The sequence below is a fragment of the Protopterus annectens genome, chromosome 16.part0, assembly GCF_019279795.1.
Source record: "Protopterus annectens isolate FY-2018-M chromosome 16.part0, PAN1.0, whole genome shotgun sequence".
NCBI classification, from domain to species: domain Eukaryota; kingdom Metazoa; phylum Chordata; order Ceratodontiformes; family Protopteridae; genus Protopterus; species Protopterus annectens.
The window spans coordinates 329944468-329971371 of NC_056750.1; the positions used below are offsets into that span (position 1 = coordinate 329944468).

At 36.7% G+C, this 26904-nt stretch overlaps 1 protein-coding gene across 2 annotated transcripts in view; it reads left to right on the plus strand.

The window, feature by feature from the left end:
- GPSM1 (G protein signaling modulator 1) overlaps positions 1-26506 on the plus strand; it is a 2081362-nt gene extending 2054856 nt beyond the window's left edge. For both annotated transcript variants that reach the window (XM_044058046.1, XM_044058047.1), the window contains one exon: positions 25812-26506. In XM_044058046.1, coding sequence (XP_043913981.1) covers positions 25812-25976 — 165 coding nt within the window. In that variant the 3' untranslated portion in view covers positions 25977-26506. The remainder of the gene's footprint in view (positions 1-25811) is intronic.
- Positions 26507-26904: the final 398 nt, after the last annotated feature.

The following is a 26904-nucleotide window of genomic DNA, read 5'->3' on the forward strand; positions in this document are numbered from 1 at the left end:
ATTTAAATTTATAAAATTTTCTACTGATCCTAAATTATTAAAGAGATTAGCCACCAAAACTAAGAGATTAAATAAGATGCATCATATTAAACAGATATTTTCTGAAGAAAAAAAAAAGAGGTTGGTGACAGATCTGGAAGATATATTAATGGAATTTAGAAATAATTTTACCAAGATTAATCAAAATTCAAATGTATTAGACTCTAAAATTAAGGTAAATTCCTTTATTAAAAGATATACTAAAAAATAAATTATTGAAACAGCAAGTTAACTCATTAGATAAACCCATCTCGTTATCTGAGATCAAAAATCAAATTAATATTTTAAAACAAAATAAGGCTGCTGGTAATGACGGAATCATCCCAGAGATATATAAATTACTTCCTAAAGAGTCACTTCTCTTATTACATCAAGTTTTTTCCCAATGTCAAGAACTGTTTACAATCCCTCCCTCTTGGAAATATACACCCATCTCTCCTATTTTGAAAACAGATAAGGACCCCTCTAAATGCTCTTCATATAGGCCAATATCACTCTTAAATATTGATTATAAAATATTTATGTCCATTTACACCAGTAGACTTAAGAAATTCTTCCCTGGATTAATTAATGAAGATCAAACAGGTTTTATTTTAAATAGAAACACATTTGACTGTATTAAAAGAATATTAACCATTATTGACCATGCAACAGAATCAAAGAAGAATCTAACCTAATTAAGTCTAGACATAAACTGTGCCTTTGATTCAGTTAACTGGGAGTACCTATTTCTTACTTTAAAAACATATAATTTTTCTGATAAATGTATTAATTTAATCTCTCACTTATATAATGGTAGCTATGCATATATTAAGACTGATTCATTTTTATCAGAAAATATCCCAATTCATAAAGGAACTAAACATGGCTGTCCCTTCTCTCCTTTAGTATTCATTATCCTAATGGAACCTTTAGCCAACTATATAAGAATGAACCCAAATATTAAGGGACTCAGTTTGAATACAGAGATAACTTCTAAAGTGCAACTCTTTGCTGATGATTTTCTTCTAACCATTGAGGGAACAAATAAAACTCTACATGCTGTATTTGATTTTATGGAACTGATGCAAAAAAGACAGGTTTAATTTTAATGATAATAAAACAAAAATACTTCCTATCACCTCTAATACTAATTATTGGAATCAGAAGTATACTAGATATCTAGTTAATGATGAGGGTTTAAAATATTTAGACATCATATTAACAAACACTATTATAGATATAATAAAAACAAATTACTCTAACTGCACCTCCTCTATCAATAACTTAATTAATAAATGGAAACATCTTTTTTTCACAATGGAAGAAAAACTCTCAATTATCAAAATGATCATTCTACCTAAAATTCTTTACATAATTCAATCTACTTCATTAATTCCCCCCCAAAAAAAAAAATTAAGTAAAAAATTCAACACAATGATTTTGAAATTTTTATGGCAACCAAATAAACCTAGAATATCTATTGCAAATCATATGAGGGATTGGTCTTTAGGAGGTATAAGCCTTCCAGACTTAGAATTATACTCTATTTCATCAGTAATTAAGACTACTTTCCTACTGTTGTTAAATGAGAGTTATTCAGCGAAATGGAAAACATTTCAAGATGTCCTTTGTTTTGACACTAATGAGAGAACCAATACCAGTAAACTCTTAATTATAAATAACCCATTTATATGGATATTGAAAAATTATTCTCTAAATGCACTTCCCAGTAATACATCTCATTATATGAAACTCTTATTAAAGAATTTTTGAAATTATATATACAAAAACATGATGTACAATTATTGAATATTAATTTTATTTCCTATTGCATTCACAAAAGACATTATGGCCACTTCCAGTTTGACTAATATTCTCCCGTTAAAGGAAAAAAAACAACATTTTTGGTTCCAGTTTTTACAAGATGATAATTTAATTAAACAGTTTTGATTGGTTACAACTTCAGTCTCTTAGAACTTTTTTGTTTAACAAAATTAATTAATTTCCACAAAATTCAAAATCTCCAATTCCTAAATTAATAAAATTTTTCACCTCTTTTATTCAACAAAACACAACTATTAAATGTAAACTATCAACAATATATAAAATAATTAACATAGAAACAAAAAATATTCCTGATAGTTATTGGACTTACTTCGTCACAACCAATAATATGATTCCTACTAAATTAGATAAAAAATTATTTTGGAATCATCCAAACTAACTACCTCATCATTAAGATGGAGAATATATGCTTGGAAATTTATGAATAGAGCTTTTTTCACACCACATAAATTAGAATTGATTACCAAAGATAGGGTATTGTGCTGGAGGTGTAAATCAGATTCTAAACCTAACTTGTCACACATGTTCTATAGTTGTGTAGTTTTAAAGAAATTTTGGGAAAAAAATCAACAATCTTCTTCAAGCACTTTTTACAGATAGATTTGTCTTGACCAAATCTTTGGTTTTATTCAATACTCCAATCTCTTCTTGTATTAGAAAAATCAGATATCCTCTTTTATGGTCTGTGTTAACAGCAGCTAGGAAAACAATAACTAAAAATTGGAAATCTGAACTCACACCTTCATTTGTAGAATTCAGAAATATTCTTACTGAAGTATGTTGTTTAGAAATGTTGACTATTAAGTCAAGAACTACTAGACCATCCTATTCATATACTATGTGGTCCAATCTAGAGAATATTCTAAACAAAGATCTCTATTTTGTTTAATGTAACATTATGTTTTTCTTTTCTTTTTTATGATATATTGTAATACTGTATTATTTAGACACTATGTATATACGTTGTTTCCATTTACTATTATGTTTGTTTTAACTAATAATCAATTTCTTCTTTGAATATATGTAAACAACTTGTATTGTTATGAAACATAATAAAAATTCTTTTGAAAAAAAAAAGATTGAAACAATACTAATTTCATAAACTTTATTTGTACTTTGACTTAGGAATGGGGTGCATTGATGTCATGGTATTAGAAACCCAAAAGATTTGGAGAAATTAAAAAAAATAAAAGAAGACTATAATATACAAACCTGGGAAAAAAAGCTGCAGCCCTGAGACATGTCTACAGTGTGCAGCAGTAAACTGTGAAATAAAATGTATGCTGTTAGAGAGTATACAGACCACCAAGCAGTGTAGTAAGCTCCGTCATACATGGCATTTTATATATATATATATATATATATATATATATATATATATATATATATATATATATATATAAATATATATAATATAGTAGTTCAAATGTCCTTAATTCTTACAAAGTTGTCCATTCAGTATTTCTTCAGTGAATGATAAACCTAACAGAAAAACAGAAATTGGTAATTGATAAAGACTTCCTGTCCACTCAAGTCTATTTCCCTAAATCCTGAATAATCCTTTATCCTTTAAGAATTCTGTTGGTTCTACGTAGTAGTTTCCAACTGTCTCATTATTTAGTAAGGATTATATTCATAGGTTTATAAGTTCATAGGTTAATGATAGGCAGTCAGTCTACAAACTTACAAGCCTAGCCAAAAATCAGAGGTCGCACTCAAACTCTGTACCTTGTATCTCTGATGAAAAGTCCTTAACCATTATACCATCCACTACCCCCATCCAAAAATGCATAACAAATTGCTCTATAAAAGCCAAAACATACAATTTGGTTTTCAAATGCATTTTAAATAAATCAAATTTTTATCACCAAAACATGTAACAAAACAGTCATCTATAATGTGTTTCTGAGTATGTATGTATGTATGTATGTATGTATGTATGTATGTAAAGTATTTTATTGATTACTGCCCTTGAGAACTTTAAGATGATTAGATTTTGCCTCTGTTGTATTGTTGCTACTTTAAATTGTATGAAAACATTCATAGAATGGCATGAAGTATCACAGAAACAACACAGGAACAATACTAATTAAGCAATTTTAGGGACCCCAAGAGGTCTAGCCATAAACACAGTTATGCACATTTAACAGTTGTTGTCACCCTTTGTGCGCATTTAATAGTGTTCACCTCCAAAATCAAGAAAGCTAGACATGATACCCCAGGTGTAAATTTATCAAACTACAAACATGTTTCAGTGGGAATAAGAAATTAAGAAAATTAACTTAAAACCAAAATATTTTTAAAATCAGTGAGTTCATTGAAGATATTATGCACTTTTATTCTGTTGTCACCAGAACATTAACAGAATTATGGAAACACCAGGCAATGCACACTTAAATAATTAAAAAAAAAAAATCACATGACCTAAAACTCATTACATATTTAAACAGTAATAACAAGCAAGCAAGACAGACAAATAAATCTTAAAGATTATATGTATATATATATATATATATATATATATATATATATATATATATATATATATATATATATATATATATATATATATATATATATTTATATTAGTTGCATCATTAAAATCTGGAAATCTGTTGGTAGCTAAAACAAATGTTAATGTAGCTCATTTACCAGTTATTTATTGAAAGTACCCATTCTAAAACTGTTACTTCCACTATCCAGCACAAAAAGACAAATTTGTTAGAGTTCTCACAAAGTAAATCATGTTTAAAGATTGCATTATTACAATCCATATTTTAATGCCCAACTTATGGTCACAAGTCCTGTATATTCATTTTCTAATAGTCTTTCCAAAATAAAAAATAACACGCAAACCATACCATGAGTAAAGGACTACCATCGGTATGATCTAAATGTGGTAAATTTAAAAATTGGATAACCTGTATGAAACAAAATCAAGTACATAGGTTCATAGGTGTGTACTAGGCTAATGGCCCTGGAGCCTTCACAAGCCCAGCCCACAGGATTACCCTGACATCATGCCACCCGACCTTAGTTCCCAGTGCCTCTATCGAGTAAAGCCACTGGAGTGATCCCTGGGGTGAATTTTCTATTTCCCATCCACTCATCAAGATTTCTCTTGAAGAGAGCCAGTGAGGTGCTCTGCTTGACATGTATGGGAAGTCTATTCCATAGCATGGGCAGTCTTTGGGTTATGAACCTGTCCCTCCAGCATGTTCTGTTGATTTGATCCTACCCGCTGGGAGGTGCTCTTCTGGTTAGTCATATCTCTTTCATATTTATCATCATCTTGTAAAGAAAACTTTTCATATTCAACTGTTTTATGTAAAATATGGTTGAGAACCTAAAACTTGGATCAGATTGTGATTATTAGTTATGTTTTTCTAATTATTAGTTCAGTACATTTAATACATTTTCTTTGTAAATTCATTGGCATACAAAAGTATTAATATAATGTGTACATATATAGTAGTATCCATATTTATAGAGTGTTAATATTGGTATAAACCTATTAGAGCTTTTCAAGACTACTTCACTTAAAATGCTGGTCAATTTTTCATGACTTAACCTAAAGTTCAGCAAGGAACTCTGCATCTTTAAAAAAAAAATCATCCTAGAGTGAATTTTTGAATATGGGCCCCTAGCAATGTTATATTTGATAATTACTAAATGTTGGGTACTAAAACCTACATAGTTATTTACAAAACTAGGCTTTCTGTGCAAGAAACTATGGAAAGTCTTACCTACAGCAACAAAGATGCATATTTAAATCACAAAGTTAATGTCAAAACCTATTATAGTGAAAGAAAATCAAAGAGGAGGTACTAGAATTCAAACTACAAACAAATTCTGGAATTTGTAATATGCTTATAGTTTATTTATAGTGCATTGTTATTCCAGAGGTAATGCAGTGCTGGTAACTTTCAGGTGCTGGCTGACTGACTCAACCTAAAATTAACCATGATACAGCATTTGAAAGATGGGCGAGTGCAATCACTACATTGTTTTCTGTTCCATGTAATTAGTAGCTATCTCTAACTTTTATTTAAATGAATACAAAAAATTCTCTCTTTTTATCTCTGTCATTAGTTGACTATTTAAAGCTTCTACTCAGGAAAAATACCAAACAAAGCATCTTAGTTAATTTGAAATTGTTAGTAGTTGAACAGTTTTAAAAGTGTTTTTTTTTTTTTTGTGTGTGTGTGTGTGTGTGTGTGTGTGTGTGTGTGTGTGTGTGTGTGTGTGTGTGTGTGTGTGTGTGTGTGTGTGTCTGCAGATCCCAGCAGGAAGCTATCTAAGGAAAGAAAATGAAACTTAACACCAGAGTTTGTATTTAAAAGAACAGTGAAACATGTCAAATGAATGTAAGGTAATAGCACAGTGTATCCGTTAATGCTTAGAATTATCATTAATACCAGCATTTGTAACCGCAATCAAGTCAGCTGCCATCTAGCTTTGAGCATTAACAAGCTTTTTTCTTTTGCATCCTCCCCCTTAAACTGTGCAAATCCTGTCCAAATCTTAGTGCTGAAATGTGTGCAGTAAACCCACACCGTGTCAGTTTCTTGTGTTTTTCTTTTCTTCTTTAGAGATGTGTCTAATGTGTTTAGAATTAGATGATTTAATAATCATTTTGGTTTTGTCAGCATAATCAGCATCACATTCACAAATTACTAAGAAGGCATGCCATTCACTATTACATAATTAAAAAACTGTGACAGAATGTACTTGATACCAGTCTGCATATAAATGCAGTGCGTGCAAAAGGTATCTTAAATAGCTGTAGACAAGGCACTTGAAGTGTGTATTCATTTAACCAAAGGTTTGCATTTTTGACTAACCTAGCTACTAAGCTCTGTCCTCTACCTTTTAAAATTTTATGTTGAGTATTAACTACTTTCATCAAATTTATGTGCTATGATATTTAATAAAGACCAGATATAAATTTAAGACTGTCTGTCAAATCTTAATACTGTTGTCTGAAAATGATGTTTAAAGGTTTGAAGGTTTGAAGTCCAACAAAAAAGGACATCAGGATTTTTTTCTCCTTTATTGGCCAAACAGGTCAATGGATCAAATACAGCGGAGGTGATAGGCAAGAATACATTTTCTCAAGAGCCCATGAATATAGAACTCCCGGTTAGTAACTTTAAACTTAGTTTTATTACACCCTTTAGTTTAGAAGCTCATTTAATAAAACAGGTTTTATGTAGAAACTGGAACCTGTTCACTTTTGAGACAGACTTGACTAATAAGATTGGTAGTCTACCTACGGTCATATATAGGAGAGGTAGAAATTTGAAAAGTCTGATGGAAACAGTGAAAGTTGAACTACATAGAACTGAAGGGACATTTAAATGTGAGGCCTGTAACTTCTGTAGATATATAGCCACTGGAACTTCAGTTGTAATTAGTGGTAACAACTATAAGTTAAGGGGGAGATATAACTGTCAGTCTAAGTCTGTTGTGTACTTGGCTTCCTGCCAGTCTTGCCTTGCATTTTATGTGGGCAAGACTGACAGGAAGTTCAAAAACAGGATTTATGAACATATTTATTACATTAAGAAGAAGAATTTGGAAAATGCCTTGTCGAGGCATGTTAATGAAAACCCTACTCACTCATTTTTGTTTAGAGTGCTTGATCAGATTACCCCAGATATAAAAGGTGGTCCTTACCAGTTACTTTTGGAGTGACAGGAGTTAATATGGCAATTGAAGTTATAGTCTTATAGAGCTCCAGGTATTAATGAAAAAGTTTCTTTGAGTTGTATATTGAAGTTAAAGAGCCTAATGCGGTAGTTTGAGAGTTCCTTTTGTGTTTACACTAATGTTCAGGTTAGTGTATTTTTATTGTGTGGGGTACTTTTAAAATTTTTTAGAGGTTTCTACTATTAATTTGAACTCCTTTGGAAGTTTTTTCTTTTCATTTTATTTTAATAGTGTGGTTATTGTATGTTTCTTTTGTATTACCGTATGATTGAAAAATTTATGTTTATGTTAAACAAAGGATATTAACTCTATTGTAATGTATTAAAGTAATGTGTTTTTATAGCCTGTTAGCTTATGTAAGAATAGGGAGGGATTTAATTGTTTTGCAACATAATTGAATGATTGGGTACAATCAATTACTGCTACACTATTTAATCTGTTTTGTTTGGTTTTCTTTGTATTGTCTGAAGAAGTTTAGTTATTTGCTGAACGAAAAGCATATTAAATTGTTGTGCTTAACATTTTAATTTTGAGTCAGTTTTGTGTGCTCCTTTGCTCCATTAGTAGTGTTTTGTTTTTTTAAGTTTAGTTTGTTTGCTTTCAGTTTTTGATAGCTCCCTAGGTTTAGTTGTATCCAAGCAAACTATTTCTTCTTGGATCTCTAAGGCTATTTCTTTTTGTTATACTTTTCATGGTAACAGCCTTCCTTCTTCTGTAAAGACTCATTCTACTAAAGCTGTGGCTTCTTCCGGTGCTTTTTCAAGGGTTTGGATACTAACTGTATTCTTGAAGCAACTACCTGGACTTCTGAGCATACTTTTACCAAGCACTACAAATTGGACGGACTCTACAGAGCTAGAGCTGGTTGTTTTGCTAGGGCCGTCCTTCATGACTTCCTGGAGGACTCTGCTGGTACTTCCTCCTCCCAAGTTTCTTCTTGAGCTTTGGCACTCTTCCAGATGTAAGGAATACTGCAACCAGTGACTGGAAGGACATAGTACATATGTAAAATCTTGCCATAACAGTAGATGTCCTTTCCTTCACTGTTGCAGTGTTCACTCACTCTCTCCTCCCCCAGTCCATTTCACTCTTGAATGTACTGGTTATCTCTCAGTTTTCCTTGGACTGGCATTCGACAGGGGCTATTAGTTCTGAGGCTGGTATGTCTGGACATCACCTTTATGCCCTATGCTAGGCGACCAGCATGCGTGTGATCTAAGGTGTACCTTAAAGCAAGAGTACGCGTTTGTGTACTGGCCAGATGTCGGGCTACCCGAGGCAGAGAATCCAAGACATAAGGAATACTGCAACAGTGAAGGAAAGGACATCTACTGTTATGGTAAGCTTTTACACAACTGTTCTAAGACTTCTGGGAATTAAACAAAACAGCCTTTTATGGTTCCTGTATTGGAATTTGCTGCAAGCATTTTTGTTACTTTAGAATTTCCAGGGGGTAGAGTTTACCTTAAAATGCTCAGTGATGCCTCAACTGCTTTGACCAGTACATTGAATCCATTGAATGAAAAATGTATGCTGCCCTTGGTGAAGTAATTTGGGGAATTGATCATCTCATCCCAATCTTACTCATACTGAAACCTCCTACAATGACACCAGCTGTTTAGCTACATTCCCAGTGAGGGTCGGATTTCACTTTGGAATACAGTCTAACCTACATTTGGCACATGCATAACAAGCTCCAGTATGTTTCTTTCCTCATTTCCTTCTGGGTTGAGGGGTCAGGTGATTCACACCTACATGAGACACCACCAGGTTATAGTCATATTTGTCCTGTTGGATGCCCTCATAATGTCACTGATCCAGGTACTGGAAAGGCAGCTAACTGGCACTACTGTCTTTATCGAACCTATTTAAAGTAGAGGCAATGTGTCTGATGTGTCACCATTTCCTAGAACATTTCTACTTGGACATGCAGACCTAGTGGCAGTGGAAGGTTTGCAGTCTGCAGCCTGGTGACTCGCTGAGTTATGTGAGTATGGTGGAGTTATGTTAATACCTTGTTGCAGAGGCTCTTTCATCCTGATTCTTGGAGGTTTGGGGTGTTATTTTTTTTCTTACACAACCTCGTAATGTTCTGGTTTAGAGGGATCTTGTAGACATATGGATGAGTTTATATGTTGCTTACCTATCATCTATGCAAGTGAGAAGGGAGCCACTAGGTAAACGTATAATTATATCACTCATAAGTCATGTCATGCTAGTAAAGCCTAGCTCCATGGAGAGAGTTATAGAGCCCTTACTGAGATGCAAGCAACCAAGGTTCACTTAGTGGCCCCAGTACTGGAGGACTCCAGGCTAGTTGACCAAGAAGTCAAGTGGTCTGACTTGCTTGAGGAATGAATAGGTATATTTTTCTGATGAATGGCAGGTGGCAGGAGCAAAAAAAGTCACGTCATGCTTGGCCAGTTGCAGCTGGTTATTGGTGAGCATTAGCCAGTTCCTACACAATCACAGACTATCAAGTGAAATGAGGCTTGTAGCAGACATGATAGATATACACTAGACTTCCTTGTATGCTAGATGAGTTGAATTGCCAAGAGCAGAAATGATATGCTGAACCAAGTTAGTCAGCAGACAGAGAAGATATGATGGGGAGATGAACCATGCTGTGGAGGACATGTAGTAGCTGAGGCAAAGATGCCCTATCACTAATGTAATAACCACTTGAACCTAACGAGATTAAATTTTGTAATGCAGCCCAAATCAAGTGTACTACACAGCCAGACCTTAGCATACCATGCAAATTTAGTACGCTTACAATAGTATGAGGGGTGGATGAGGTTATATAAATTAAACATAGTAAGATCTGAGAGTAATAATTTACTGTAGTTTGGTACAGTACATAATTACAGTATTGAGATAAATACATAAGTTCCATATAATAACAATAGAATAAGGACTGAGCAGGTGATAAAAATTACACACAGTATATTATACAATAGCAGACTCAGATGCTACACAATACTCACTTCAGGGCTTGATTGCTGCCAGCAGAATGAAGGCAGGTTGACTGTGATACCAGAAAGCACATGTTTCAAAAAGTCAGATGGGTCAGCCACCCAATGATTGCTTCTAAGTGCATACAGTCAAATCTGGTTCCTGTCAATAACTAGCCTAAGTGCAAAGGAAAATGTATTTTCCAACAGCTGCTAATTATGAACTGGTCTGAGAGCAGGAAGGAGTTACTATAGAAACAGTGTGCGCAACTGACCTGTGGCCAGCAACAAATATTATAAACAGGCAAATGCAGCAATGTGCAAGACATGTAACCAGGCCGAGAGTATGAAGGAGTTCCTTTATGCAAACAACCGAGGTAGTTCACGGCTAATCATAGCTTAGAGCCAAGCTGCATTGCAAGTAACAGCTTTTAGAAAAATAAAAACTTGCAAACTAAATGAGGCACCAAGGTAAGTGTATAGAATGTGAGATAGCAGTTATAGATGCTTTCCTACAAACCATTTGCATCAGTACAAAGAAACATTCATTTCTATCAAGAAAAGTATTTTTTAAATGTATTTGTGAGTGTATATATTTACTTTATAGACTGACTTAAGTTGTATCTTGATTATATTTGAAAGAGGTACAGGATACCCATGCTGTGAATTTTTGTGACTTATGCAACTGTTTACAAGCCCATAATAAATTATCTTTTTAGATTGTATAAACACTGACAGGTACAATGCTAACATATAATTTTGCAGACAGAGGACACTTTTGCTGTACATCTTTGTAAAGTAGAACATTAAAAGGGACAGATTCACATGAGGCTTACCATAGAATCTGTGTAAATGGCTAACATCCATTTTACAAAATATATGCAAAGCACATAAGAAAGCATTGGTTCCTGGAGTTCAGGCTATTCAGCTTGATGGTAAAAATACTATTTTGATTCACTATCTTTTGCATCTGTTTTTATAAACCTGTATTGCACTGCATACTGATAGAATACTTTCTGCTTTTCCATCTTTCACTGCATCAGAGAGCATGCATTACTTGTATCTGCCACAATAACTTTTTAACTTGAACATCGTTTCATTGTTTATTGCAAAATGTATTGGTGACATAATTATTTGGGGAATATTGCTTCCTGAGCAGATCAAGAGATTCTACAGTTCAGTTCTCAGATGGGGTGCCTTCGATTTGGAGTCTGCATATCCTCCTGGTATTATATGGATTTTATCCGTTTTGCCATTTATATATGCCCCCTAAAGACATGCAGCAAGTGAATATGCATTTTCCAAATTGCCCGTAGGTGTGCATACATTGTCTGAATGAGTGCAAGTGTTCTGTCTGTGATGAGCCAGGCCCTGCCCAGAACACGTTTCTGTGCTTTGCACGCACTGGCTGCCAGACCAGGCCATATCATCCCATGACCATGTAAGAGGCTAAAACAGGTTATGGAACATGAACAACCAAGCAAATCAGTGAATACATTTGAGGAGCTGTGTGCACTGTGTTCCGCTGACCAGATATTTAACACATAAGAGGCATTATGTTTTAAATTCTCAAAAAAGAGAAAACCAGTTTCATCTGAAAGCACAAAAGATATTTTTATTTTGTGCAGTATATCACCTTCTTCTTTTGTTAATATTTTAACAGTATAGTTCATATGGGAAGACATCCTGTAGTTGATAAATACCAAAATCCTTTCCTGGGTTTGAAAATAACCAAGATTGTGGCTTCAATTTAAGTAAGTGAAAGCTGCCATCCAGGTGAAGCTGATTACACAGACTTATAAAAATGCAAACAGATCCTATCCAGAAGCCATAGTATAACTCTAGTTTCAACCAATCAGGTCATATATTTCATCACATTAAAATAAGCAATGATGTCATTAACTGAAGCTCCCTGATAGTGACATCTAATTTAGGATAGTAGGAGACAGGAATAGGAAGGGCATTTCTAACAGGAGATGTGAAATCTGTAGTTTGTATGCCTGTCTTGTTGCCTGAAGTGCGATTATAAATCATTTCAGTTAGATTTATAGCAACTGCCCTTCAGAGGTTTTCTTTCCTCAGGGGGCTTTCTCCCTGTACTGATTGTCCTTGCTGGTGATTTTGTTGAGTATGTGCCCTTCTGTTTCATTTAATTTCCCTTTATGTTTGTCCTTCTCCTAATCACAATTTGTCAGTAACTATTTATTTGTCCATGTCCTATTTACTCTTGAAACAGTAGACTTTACTTTTATATTAATGTGTTCTGTGAGAACATCACTTCCTGTTTTGAATAAACAGTTTTCTTGTTTTTCCTTTTGAAAAAAATTTAAATTATCTTATTTTGCTATGAGGAAAAAAGAAACACTTGGACCAAGAAAATAAAGGTGAAAAAGGTTTAATGATTAAGCTATTTTGTCTCAAGCAGAAGAAAGTCTCACATACACACACATGTACACTTACAGGAAATATGGAGCATCACCAATTCCCTTACAGCAAGTATTTGGGATGTTGGGGAAACCAGAGCACCTGGTAAAGATCCACATGAACATATGAAAGATGCAGACTCTGTACAGAATTCGGCCTAGCTGAGAACCAAACTCCAGAACAAAACACTGTAAAGATAGCAGTCCAAAAGTATGTTCCGCAATGGTCTGTACTAGACTGCTTCCCTCACCTCATAGCACACACACACTGCTCTATGTTAGTATTGCTGCATCTCCCCTTCTCTCTTGCCCCCCCCCCTTTTGTCTCTTCTAGCACCCCATTTCCATCCCAAGCCTTTGCAGGACCAAAATAATAGTCCCTTACACAGTTGTACTATTATAGTCCATCTTCCCCCTCTCTGACATAGTGCCCCCCTTCCCCACAGCTGAACATTATACCTCATCACCCTTCATTCTAGTATCCACACAGCCTCAAAATAATGTATAATTTAAAAAAAAAGTATATGCTACTTGTACAACATGCAAAAAGGAATGAAGAGCAAACCACGTGTTGTGAACCACAGGTAGCGTGTATACTCAGTAGCAAAGTTAAGTTTGTGAGGCAGTGTAAATTACTGGGTTAAGACAGTGTGTTAATATAAGCATGAACAGTTAGACACATGACAGTAACAGGCAGTAATTAAAGTTTCAGAAAGTGATTAAAATAAAGCGAGAAAATTAGGATATCGAAATATTGAAAGGAAAGAGAATTCAGAAGTATACAAGAGAAAGAGATTGAGAGGCAAGTAAATCAAGGTGCATACCTCTCAGTTTGCAGACATTTAGAGGGGGAGCAAAGGCCGTTGAAAAATAAGAACATCCAGCTAAAAAGTCTGGATATCTAATTAGCATAAGAGCTGAATACCAAATAGCACATAACTCTTTCATCTTCCAGTAGGAATGTGACATACTACTCAGAAGTTTGTGTATAAAAAACAGTGTGTGACAAAGATGATGGAAAAATGTAATACATTATCAAAGAAAATGTGTAAAATCTGTACACTTTAATAAACTGTATTGCAAAATTCTACTGCAGAAGGTCATTTATTTTTGCTTCAGAAAAGGGAGTTGTTAAGATGTGCACCCTCTGTCTTTAATTAATTGTTTGCATTAGTGTGTTGGTGATGCATAGTTTTCTGTGTACTAGCCGGCTTCAAAAATCCCATGTGATGGGGGGGTGGATTGAGAAAATTGTGTGAAGGGGTAAGTCATGCCTGAAAATAGGGACATAGCTCCAAAAACAGGGATAGCCTAAGTCAGGCCTGAAAATGAACATACTTCCAAAATAGGGACAATTGAGCGGTCTGGTCAGGAGAAAGTACAGTTTTGTACCTACCATAAATGTAGATGTTCGAAGATCCACATTGCTGCAGTCATAACTTATGGGTAGTCCGCTGTCCTCGGTCAGCCCGAATACCAAAGTATTAGGCTGACATCGGCCATGGGCGCTCAGATCTGACGTCAGAACGTCAAGGTATTAAAGCGCATGACCGACGTCATTTCCTCAGTCTTTTCTTGCCCCAGATGTCAGAAGGCCCTAAAAATAAAGGCCACAGCCAAAAATAGAATAACTCCCTAAAACCATGCACAAAAAACAGCTACAACCCAAATCATGCCACTACTCCAAACTACAGAGGGGAAGGAGGGAGGAAAATTGGACTGCAGCAATGTGGATCTTCGAACATCTACATTTATGGTAGGTACAAAACTGTACTATGTTCTTCATCTCACATTGCTGCAGTCATAACTTATGGGTAGAATCCCAAAGCAGAGGTACAGGGAGGCTGGCAAAATCATAAAGCATTGGGGGCTGCCAAAATGCCCTGTAAGATTGCAGTGGCAAATCCAGCCCTAGGTTTGGAATAAAGAGGAAGATGGTAATGTTTAGAAAAAGTGTGCACTGAACTCCAAGTAGCTGCTTCCAAAATATCTTTTGTAGCTACCCCCCTTAAAAAAGCAGTAGAAGTGTCAGTAGCCCTAGTGGAGGGAGGCCTGATTCCAGCTGGAATCTCCTTACCATGATGAGAATAACAAAAAGCAATACAAAAGCCAATCCACTTAGAAATAGTTTGTTTTGAAACCGGTTTCCCCCGAGAACCCAAAGCAAAAGAAACAAACAACTGCTGAGACTGTCTGAACCCTTTAGTCTTGCTCAAATAATAATGCAACTGCCTGTGAATATCCAAAGTGTGCAAAATTTTCTCCCCTTTATTTTGGGGATCTGCATAAAAAATAGGCAAATGAATAGATTGGTTCAAGGCCACATTTGAAACTACTTTAGGCATAAAAGTAGGGTTAGTACGCAGAGATACCCTGTCCTTATGAAAAATTAGGAAGGGTTCAACTGCCATTAGAGCCTGTAATTCAGAAACCCTTCTAGCAGACGTAATGGCCAACAAAAAAGCAGTCTCCCAAGACAAAAACTTTAGCTCAGCCGTAGCTGCAGGTTCAAAAGGAGGTAAAGTAAGTTTTTCCAACACAAAATTGAGATCCCAAGCAGGAGTAGGAGCTCTACGTGGGGGTCTTAAGTTCTTTGCCCCTCTAAGGAATTGCTTAAACAAAGGATGAGAGAATAATGGTGGATCACAGTCATAGTGAGCAGAAATGGCTGCAGCATGAACTTTTATAGAGGAGAAAGACAAACCCTTGTCCAATAATTCTGTAAGATATTGAAGAGAAACACTCAAATCAGGCCTGGAAACATCAAAGCTCTTTGCTTTGCTCCAAATAAAAAATCTCCTCCATTTATCAGCATAAACTTTCCTTGTACTAGGCCTCCTGGCCTCCAAAATAACATTCAAAACTTGTTGAGGAAGCTGCGACCCTCCAGGATCTAGAACAGAATATGCCAGGCTGTTAGGTGCAGGGACTGAATCCTGACATTGAGGAAATGATTGCCCTCCTGAGTCAAAAGGTGCGGAATCAAAGGTAAAGGGTAAGGAGGGTCCCATACTAAACTCCTTAGCAGAGGACACCAGTGCTGTCGAGGCCAATCTGGAGCTATTAGAATCATGGAGGGCTTGTCCTGTCTGACCTTCAAGAGAACCTTTGGAAGAAGAGGCAGAGGCGGAAAGGCATAGACATGAAGATTGCTCCAACTGAATGATAGAGCATCCACTTTCCAAGCTGTGGGATGAAACATCTTTGTGCAAAACTTTGGCACCTGGAAATTTAGTGGAGAAGCGAACAGATCTATGTCTGGAGTCCCCCATATCATTGTCAACTGTCGGAATACATGAGGATCCAATTTCCACTCGTGGGGATCCACCATCCGTCTGCTCAAAACATCTGCTAAGGAGTTCTGTGCTCCTGGCAGAAACCTTGCTTGAAGAGTGAGTTGCAAACTGAGAGCAGTCTCCCACAAAATCATAGCTTGCCTGCAAAGAGGGTACGAATGGGTTCCCCCTTGCTTGTTGATGTACCATATGACAGTTGTGTTGTCTGTTTGAATCAACACCTGCCCTGGGAGAAGTAAATCCTTGAAAGCCATCAATGCAAACTGGACTGCTAACATTTCCTTCAAGTTGATATGCAAATGTTGAAGTCTGGCAGGCCACGTGTCTTGAACCCATTTTCCATTGAGGTGTGCTCCCCAGGCCTTGTCTGAGGCATCCGTCGTTAAAATCTGACTCGCCTCTGGTCGGGTCACAGAGAGTCCCTTGTTTAGGTGACATTCCTGAGCCCACCACAAAAATTCCTTTTGAATGCAAGGTATTATCCAAATGACAGTGTCCAGATCTTGGCAGTGTTCTGTCCATACATTTTTGAGATACCATTGTAGCTTCCTCATATGCAGTTTGGCATTGGGAAGCACCAGAATACAAGATGCCATGAACCCCAAGGCTTGAAGGACTGTCCTTGCAGTCAGCCTGGACAGTAGAGACAATTGATGGAAGTACAGTGTAAGATTCTTTTGCTTGTCCGGGGTCAAAAAGGCCATCTGGGAAGCTGTATTCAGTCTCACACCCAGAAAGCACATTTCCTGAGAGGGTACTAGACTGGACTTTGTTTCGTTCACAGAATACCCTAGGCACCTTAACACTGTCATAACATACTGTAGATGGTGAAGAAGCTTGTGCTTGTCTTGAGCAAGAATCAGGCAATCGTCCAAATAAGGATAAATTTGTATTCCTCTTAACCTGAAGAAAGCTATCACTGGAGCCAGAACTTTTGTGAATACTCTGGGCGCAGTAGATAAGCCAAAGGGCAATGCAGAGAACTGATAATGTAAAGTCCCAGCCCGAAAACGCAGGAATCTCCTGCAACTGAGTCTGATAGTAACATGAAGATAAGCCTCTTTGAGATCCAGAGTTACCATCCAGTGATCTTTGCCCAACAGAGGCAGAAGTTGTTGCAACGTCAACATTTTGAATTTTGGAATGTCCAGATATGTGTTGAGGACAGATAGATCCAAGATTGGCCTCCAAGTGTTTCCTTTCTTTGGTACAAGAAATAGGCGAGAGTAAAATCCAAGGCCCACTTCTGACAGAGGGACTTGCTGTATAGCCCCCATTTGAAGAAGCAAAGAAATCTGTTTGTGAGCCTCTGCCCTTTACTGAGGAGGAACATCTGGCATGCCTTCGAAAGGAGGCAATGTGTGGAAATAAAACTTGTAGCCTCGGTCTATAATGTCCAACACCCATTTGTCCTGGGTGACTAGAAACCAATTTTGCTTGAAGAGTGCCAACTTTCCTCCCAAAGGAGCTGCCAGACAAGAAGGATCTGGCAGCTGGAAATGCAGGTCATTGGGCCTGTTTACGAAAGGACTGGCCCCTGCCCTCACCTGTAGATTGTGCTGGTGAACTCCACGGTCTGGGCCTGAAAGAACTCTGAGCTCTGCCCCTACCACGTCTAGATCTACCCCTAGACTGTGAATCAGAAGATGGGTAAGTCCAACCCTTAGCAGGCCAGTTCCTGCTAAACCTAGGGGGCTGCACCTGCAAAAAATCTTTAACAGTCTGCATAGACTTAGCCTTGTCTTCCATTTTTTTCAAGACAGACTCCACAGGAGAACCAAACAAAACTTCAGACTGCAAAGGAGCATCCAAAATCCTAGCTTTAACATGCTCAGACAAATTCTGATCCTTAAGCCAGGCGTGCCTGCGAAGAACTGAACCAGTGGCAGCCACCCTGGAAGAAGCCTGCAAAGCATCAAAACCACACTGCAAAGCATGCTTACCCACCTGATCAGAGGCATGTACCAAATCCTGTAATTCCTTACACTCTATGCCCTCTGCTAAAGCATCCATTTTAGATTTTAACTGAGTAAGAAGAAAATTCTGGTATTTCAACATATGAAACTGGCAATTCAAAGCCCTCATTGCTAAAGTGGAAGAGGTATATACTTTCTTACCCCACCTTTCCAAAGCTCTAGCATCCTTATCCAAAGGAACTGGAGTCTTTACAACAGAAGCCCTGACACCCTTAGGTCCCTGGCTAATAATTTCTGGGTCGGCCCTAGGGCACTTATACAGATATTTATGAGCCTCAGGCACTCTGTAATACCTATCTGGCTTCACTGGTACAGGAGGCAAAGAATCTGGATTAAGGGAAGCCTCAGAGAAAACGTCTTGAACAACATCCAAAACAGGAGGTATAGCCAAGGGCCTATGCTGTGGTAAAAACAAAAATTCCCTAAGCCTCTTCCTGGAATCTGAGAAATCCTGACCTTCCCATTTAAAATGCTCCCTCATGGAATGCAGAGTTTCTGAAAAAGAAAAATCCTCTGGAGGAGAAGCAGAAGGAGTGGAATCCTCTGCGTCTGAATCAGAATAAGGGGGAAAATCCTGAATGTCTTCAGCCGAAGACTCTGAGTAATCTGAAGCCTGCTCCAAACTTTCCATTTCTGGCTCCACCCTAGGCCTCTTATCAGGAGGGGGCATAGAACCCCTGATTAAAGTAATTAAATCTTCTGCCATTTTAAGCATGTGTTTTTTAGGCACAGAACCTGCAGAACTAGGACTGACACCTGTGGAAGGCAAACCAGGCCTGCCTTTGGAAGGCACCTTAGAGACAGAAGGAGAAGGCCTAACCACCTTAGGCAAAGAAGGGAGAACAGTAACCTATCAGGCCCCCTCAGCCTGACCTGACTCCTGGGAAACCACAACTTGCAAAACCAACGTCTCCCCCTGAAACTCAGTTGAAACTGCGGCCGGATCAACCGAATCCACAGTGGTGTCTAAAGAACCGGCGTCCGGAACGGACGAGTCATCCTGTTTGGACTTTAAAGATTTATCTTTGCGCTTCTTCGTGGTAGTGGGCGTCGGAGGATCCGACGGCATATTGTAATTACACCGCTTACCGAAGACAAGCCTAGCACAATCTAACCTACGTTTAATGGTGCGCTTATTAAATCTAGCACAAAAGCGACACCCTACTACGTCGTGCTCAGGTCCCAAACAAGGAATACAAAGAGAGTGGTAATCCCTATGCGGTATCTGTTTCCCACAAGAAATACAATTATTCACTTTTTCTGACATCCGGAAGTAACTGAGGCAAGAAAAAACAAAAATAATCCCCAACGGGGTACTTAGCCCAACTTGGTATCGGTCTGAAACTCAGAATACGAAAATTTCAGAACGCCGAACGGCACTTGCATACGCTGCTTCTGCTTCGGACTATGCGGCAAAAAAGACTGAGGAAATGACGTCGGTCATGCGCTTTAATACCTTGACGTTCTGACGTCAGATCTGAGCGCCCATGGCCGACGTCAGCCTAATACTTTGGTATTCGGGCCGACCAAGGACAGCGGACTACCCATAAGTTATGACTGCAGCAATGTGAGATGAAGAACATCGTAACTTTTCTGAAAATTGTTCCATACTTTTTATCCCAAAACACCAAGATCACCATAGAGTGAAGAATTCACTGAAAAGAGTCATTTAATGCTGACCTGCAGATTAATTCTGATACTCGATGGCCTTTGACTCACTCACTTCCTGCTGTGAGTCATGTTGATGTGCTGAATGCAATTTGAATATTGTTCTGTCAGATACAAATGGCCAAAAGCCTTCAGTGAACAGAAATATTTTTTTTTTTGCAGGGAGGTCCCACTGCACCCCCTATGAGGGGCAGAACCCCCACACACACACACACACACACACACACACACACAAACACACAAACCTTAAGATATAGATATATAAAATCATCACACATTCAGACTAAATGCATTCAGCAGATTGAATGGCTCCCTTCCTGCTGCTGCATTTGTATTTCCTTGTATTTATTTCACATCAGAACGAAGCAGTAAACCTATCCAGTGGGCCATGTTAGTGTGTTTAAAATTTTGGTTCCACTTCAACCCTGTCTTCCCCTGTCCCATGTCCTCTTTAATACCTCTGTAGATCATCACTCTCTCTGCACCACTCATTCTGGTTGTCCATTCCATAGATCCACAGGCCTCTCTATGAAGAAGTTCTTTTAAGAGATTCAGGGAGCAGCTGTACTCTTTCCTTCCCCTTTTTTTCCTTTGTTGCTCACAAGGTGCCTTCTGAAGTAGATCAGGAGAACAATGTAGGTACCGTTGCTGTTTTATTCAGGTATTTTGTGGTACACTGCATGTGACTTAGGCCGTACATCCTTGGAATACTAGTAACTACAGACACCTGGTTAAAAGCTGCTATCAAAGACACTTATTATTTTTTCTCCAGGATAACCACACAGGCAAAAAAGGCAGGTGATGTAGTTGTGATGTATCCTAGCTATCTAAATATTTGTTTGTATCAACAAAAGCAGCCTTAATTTAACAATTCAGAAATATTTATTACCTTTCTTAAACTTAACTTATATGAGAGCTTGTGGATTATTGCAGTATATATATCCCTCCAGGAAATAATATCCCCATCACTGAGGACGTATTATTCTAGGCATCCATCTACTGCATGAAACCTTAATGTTAACAGGCTTTATTACTGAGTGGTTCAAAATGATATCAGACAACTCTACTGCAAGCATCATCTTCTATGGCTTTAGACAACTCACTCAGTCTGCATCCGGATACAATGAACCCACTAACAGATCGTCACTGTTAGAATGGATACTGTCACCACACCCTTGTAATATTTTCACCATAGGTGCCTTTCCTGTTACCTTATATCCACCACAGGTACCTTACCCGATACTCTAAGTAACTTTTGCCAATAGAGTCCCTAGCCACTCCCCAGTGCAACATCACTACAACTCATTGCACAGCCTAACTCCAGCTCCAGTGCAGAGGCTTTACTTCTACTCTAAAATCTAACAACTGAACATTTATAAAAACATTAACTTTAGATGAAGCATTACTTTAATTTAATAAAATATTTCTTGCTGTATTAAATGAACATGCCCCCCTCCCAAGAAAGAATAAAGGTAAACTAAACCCTGCTCCCTGGCTATCACACTAAACTAAACTAATGTGAAAAAAGGACAAAGTTCAAAAACCATAGCAAACTCAAAACAAAACTGACAATACTTCAGGCACCACAGAGGTACAACCAAGTGAAGCATAAACTTGGACAGAAGGGTCACTTCTATACCTTACATTAAACTCACGAAAACCATCTAAAACTCTTTTGGGCATCCATCACAAACTTACTAAATCCTGGTCACAATTCAAAACCTAGCCCTTTACCTGAAGATTCCCTACGAAAAACAAAGCATCTACCAATTTTATCTTTAGGTAATTAAATTAAAAAAAAAAAAAAAAACTTCATCACCTCAGTACTAAAAACCAACACTATGTGCAATTCAAAGCCTTCTCAAGAATCCAACTCTTACTCAGCCTTTCTCTCTGTCTAAAACTTGTATCCACCCTATCGGTAAAAGAAACCTCCTCAGACTGAAAACCATGACTCTGGCCACAGTCAGTCTTGTATCAGAATATCTGAAAATGGCTGCCAGTGGCCTTGCCTACCCCATAACCATCCTAATAAATGGATCCATTAATGAATGCTGTGTCTCCTCTATACGGAAAATGTACACATGGTGCCACTCATCTAACGACTTTGTTAATTTCAGGCAAATCCCTATATTACTCCTCATATTGAAAATCCTTTTAAATGCATAAATGTTCAATTACTTAACGACATCAGCATAAATAACCTTCTTTCATCAGTACAACATGACTTTAGACCCAACAATAGTATCACCATAGCCTTATTACATTTTACTGACACCATCAATAAAAACAGAAATTCTGACAATCTGTTTCTTGACTCATTGAAAGCATGTGACACTGTCTCCATCTATTACTACAAAAACATTCTTATGTCAGCCTTTCTCTTACCTATCTGTCATGGTTTAAAAGATACTTATCAAACAGATACCAAGGAGTATTCCTCCTTCCTAGCTGTTTGAGTTGATGTACCTCAGGGATCTATACCAGCATCATTCCTGTTTAATATATTCATAAATTATCTAAACTCAGCAGCCAAGCACGTTACTCTGATCAATATGCTGATAACTGTACATTAATATGGTCTATCCCTCCACTAAACAGGTTACAAGAACTGACCCAAGAATCATTCACATCCATTGAAACCTGGCTAGACAATTCATTACTGCTAGTGAACCCCTAAAAATTCACCTGATCCTTTTCACTCCAAAATTGCACTTCCAAAGTAAAGAGTGGTTTAACATCACCTCAGAAACAAACAAACGTGGGCAGAAAACAATTTAATATATCACAGCAAAGCTTTCGGGTGAAACCCTTCTTCAATACTAACAATTGTTAGTATTGAAGAAGGGTTTCACCCGAAAGCTTTGCTGTGATGTATTAAATTGTTTTCTGCCTACATTTGTTTGTTTCTTTGGTATTCCTGCATTCCAGTCTTGTTTTGTTTAACATCACCTCATTCAGTAACATCTAAGACAGAAATTGCACCACATACTGAATTTCTTGGAGTCACAGTAGATGATAATATAAAATATGATGTCCTTATCCAAATAGCCAAAAAGATACAGCAAAAGCTTGGCCTGTCATATTGAGCTAAACCTTTCTTCTCACACAAATCCAGAGAAACAATTGAAAAAAACACTTCTCAAATCTGCACAAACCTGTCACAACTCCAGAGAACAGAACTCAAACAATGTTATAACAAAACCACAACATTTTCCACAAAGATGTATCTTACTGTACTCACCTCTGTCAAGCCCTCAGACTACTAAACTGGAACAGACCATCCCACATCCTTCACCAATCCCAGGTTCTATTCGTCCACAGTTTAATATACAACCTGGACAAATGCCTACCCCTTAGCTCTATGATTCAGCCCTATGACCCAAGAAGAAATCTGTGCTCCCAAGGCAAATCTTTACCTACCATAAATAAATCTCTAAATACAGCAGGAGATGCACTGAACTCCATCTATGTCTCCCAGATTTGGAATTCTATCCCTCACCCCCTCAAACAAGTTAAACGACTACAAACTTTAAAGCAGATCTCAAAAAGTACCTATAACAATCCTGGATCTGTCAGTGTTCATCCCCAGGATAAAATGGGTGTGTACTCTCAAACAAATGAGTTTATGCAACATGAAAGGCTAGAATCAAAATGCATATTTTTTTGTACATGTATAAAGATGCAAATTTTATATTTGAAGACTTGCATGTTACGTTTTTTTTCATGTATGTAGCCTGTATATTGTTATTATATATTACTATTTGCCATGTGAATCTTATATAGTAAATTATTATTTATCATGTGGAGCATTTCTCCTTGGGCTTCCCCTGAAAATGAGTTCTTATGCCCAGTCAGTTAACAGATACATGGACATGCAGCATAATGTAAACAGTGTTGTGGAGCTGGCATATTAATGTGGTCTTTAATATTTAATTTACCTACGGGTGGAACTTTAGAGGGTTCCTAGCTGTCTTTGGCTGTTACACTGATGTTATCATTAGTGACTTCGGTTTTATTTTGTGTTTGTATTAGTGATGTCAGCATAGTTTGACACTAGGTACCACGCTTTTATTCTCTCAGGACAGGAAAATGATGGGAGAGAAAAAGAACTGGATTCACTTGTTGCAGTACTTCTCAACCTCCAGATGAGAGAATCATTGACAAAGGACATTGTAATCGGGGACAGTCAGGGGTGCCTAATTAGCATAATATATGCATATTCAAATATGCACATCAGCTGACCATAAGGACCACATGAAATTACAAAACATTTATTACTGTGAAATTAAAATAAAGCAACATGATTATATTAAGTAATAGCAGGGTGAGGATCTCAAACTGGAAAGACCATGTGGGCCATGATGACTAGTACACTTAGCTGCCAAAATGACCTTAGAAGACATTAAAGACAATTATATTATGAAACGATAACAATGAAATAACAGGTCGACTTGACATAACATATGTCATGTCTTCACTTTGATTGTAAATACTGTCAGTTATTATGCATGTTGTTAAAGCCAAAAAAAAAACAAAAGTTGATGCAGCTCTTTATATAATTTAAATTTATTCTGATACAGTAGATAAAATCAAAAACTTTAGTGTTTTGTCCACTTTGCATATCAACTTTGTGAACTTCATCAGATAAGACACTTTTTCAAAATACCAGTTTAAATACTTTTCATGAATAAATCAAATTACTGTTCCCATAATGACATCACCTACCCCTCCTCCTTACAAAAACACACTTTATTCCAGTACATACATAAAACCCTGCAAAGTGTAAAATAAAATGATTTTATTGTTTTAAAAATGAACAATATAAATCCATCAAGCATCTTTGAATTAATTAAAATGAGTTAAAAAAACAACATGGACTACTAAAAATGAATAAGATGAATAAATAGCCAAATGATAAGTGAATAAACAAATAATACAAAGAATAATTTGTATTTCATTTTACTGTATCCCCATTTTTTTTTTTAATATATTATATTGTATTACTGTGTGACATTATCTGGCTAGTGCTTTAATTCCTAAAAGGCAATAGATGGAACAATAATCATTTAGTCCAGGCCAACTATAGGTGTTTAATTTTAACTGCCAAATAAGCTCTTTTTTTTCCCTAAATAAAGATTCCAAGGGCCCCCTCTTTGTCCCATCTTAACGTTGTCAATTAAGTACTTTCATTCGAATTTATATTTTCTAAAACTGATTTGAAATTTGAACCTCTATGAAATACAATCATATGTTTAGTTCCTATCCTGTGCCTCACCAACTTATCATCTGCCATGATGGTCAGTTTTTTTTGTTTAATATCCATTTTATCACTTTATGGTCATTATTGAATGCAGTAATAAAATTCATGGAAAAATTAAAATCACTGTGTTCATTTTTTTCGCCCCTTCCTTTGGCATCCCTGGGTCAATCATTTCAATATTAGTTTGTTTTCCCAGTATAGGGTGAAAGCAACCATGAATTTTATTATTACATTGATACTTTCTCTTTGTTCCCCTTTTCCTTGCTTGACTATGTTTAAACTGTTTGCAAAGCCAAGTATAAATTTTGCAGTCATTATCTGAAACTGCAGAAAGATGGCCAAGCAGTGTTATACATATATGTGAGAATTTTCATCCATGTTTTTATATATATATATCTGTCTATATATATATTATATATATATATATATATTATATATATATATTTGCGTGTGTGTGTGCACGTGTGCACAGCTCTTTGTGCGTGTTTGTGTGTGTGTGTGTATATATATATATAAACGTGTGTGTGTGTGTGTATATATATATATGCACTTAGTGTTTCATTTTCTATCAACCACAGCTTAACATTTTGAATAGTTCTGTAACACACAATGCTAACACTACCAACTGTTTCTTTTCTTTTTTTTATTTGTAGTCTGCCAGAATAGATGACCAGCGTTGTGCACCACCCGATTCTCTTCCAAAAGGACCTACTGTGCCAGATGAAGATTTCTTCAGCCTCATTCAGAGAGTGCAGGCCAAACGGATGGATGAGCAGCGAGTTGACCTTCCAACAAACCGAGAAGACCAACAGGAATGAAGATCAAATTCCATCTAAACAGTATTAGATGATAAGAGACCCAGCACATTGCTTTCAGTAATCATGAAGAAAAAGTAAAGAGTTTAGGGTGCATTATTTGAACACTTTGTGCAATTTCCGTGGGAACTTGGAAAAGGGAATATGAGATGACTGGATTAATGACTATCTTTAATGAGATGCGTTGCTTTAAGGTACAGTGAAATGTGATCAAGAAACGTAAAAGATTTCTGACTGACATCCCCAGAAACAAGACAGACAAACTGTGATAAACATGAGAAAGGCTAAAATATCTTGGTGAAAATTATGTCTACAAACCTAGGACATGAACTGAGCAGTTTTCCTGTAAACAGAAGGGAAATCAATCAGTACTCTTCTTTAAAAGAAAAAAGTATTACCGATATAAATTAATTTTTTTTTCTTGTAAACTTTTGAAGATTGTGTCATAGCAACATGTATATTATGTAAGTTATTTGGAACTGTCTTTTTTAAAAGTTAAACAAGGACATCCAGATTTTAGGTACGCAATGGACCAAAAAGGTCTACTGCATTTTGAATACTTGCACAGGACAATGTATAATCAATCATCTGTAGCAAGACTCTTATTTTCTTGCTCTGTATAGCTCTCAGTGTTCTTAGTAACTTTCATTTGACAGCTGTTAAGCTCCTATGTTTACTTTGGTAAAAGATGTGGTATTCTCTTTTTAAAATTCAGTGCCATTTATACATTACCTAATCCAAAGCCATGTTATTACAGACCCATGAAAATATTAATTTCCCAGACATTGTGTAAAAACACTTAATAAGTTAGGGTTCCCATTTAGTAAAACACATAATTTATTACTGTAGGGGATCACTGAAAGAGTAAGCACTGTGGTTTAAGCTTGGTCATTTTGTTTTATTACAAATTTTGTATTTTCAGAGAATATCT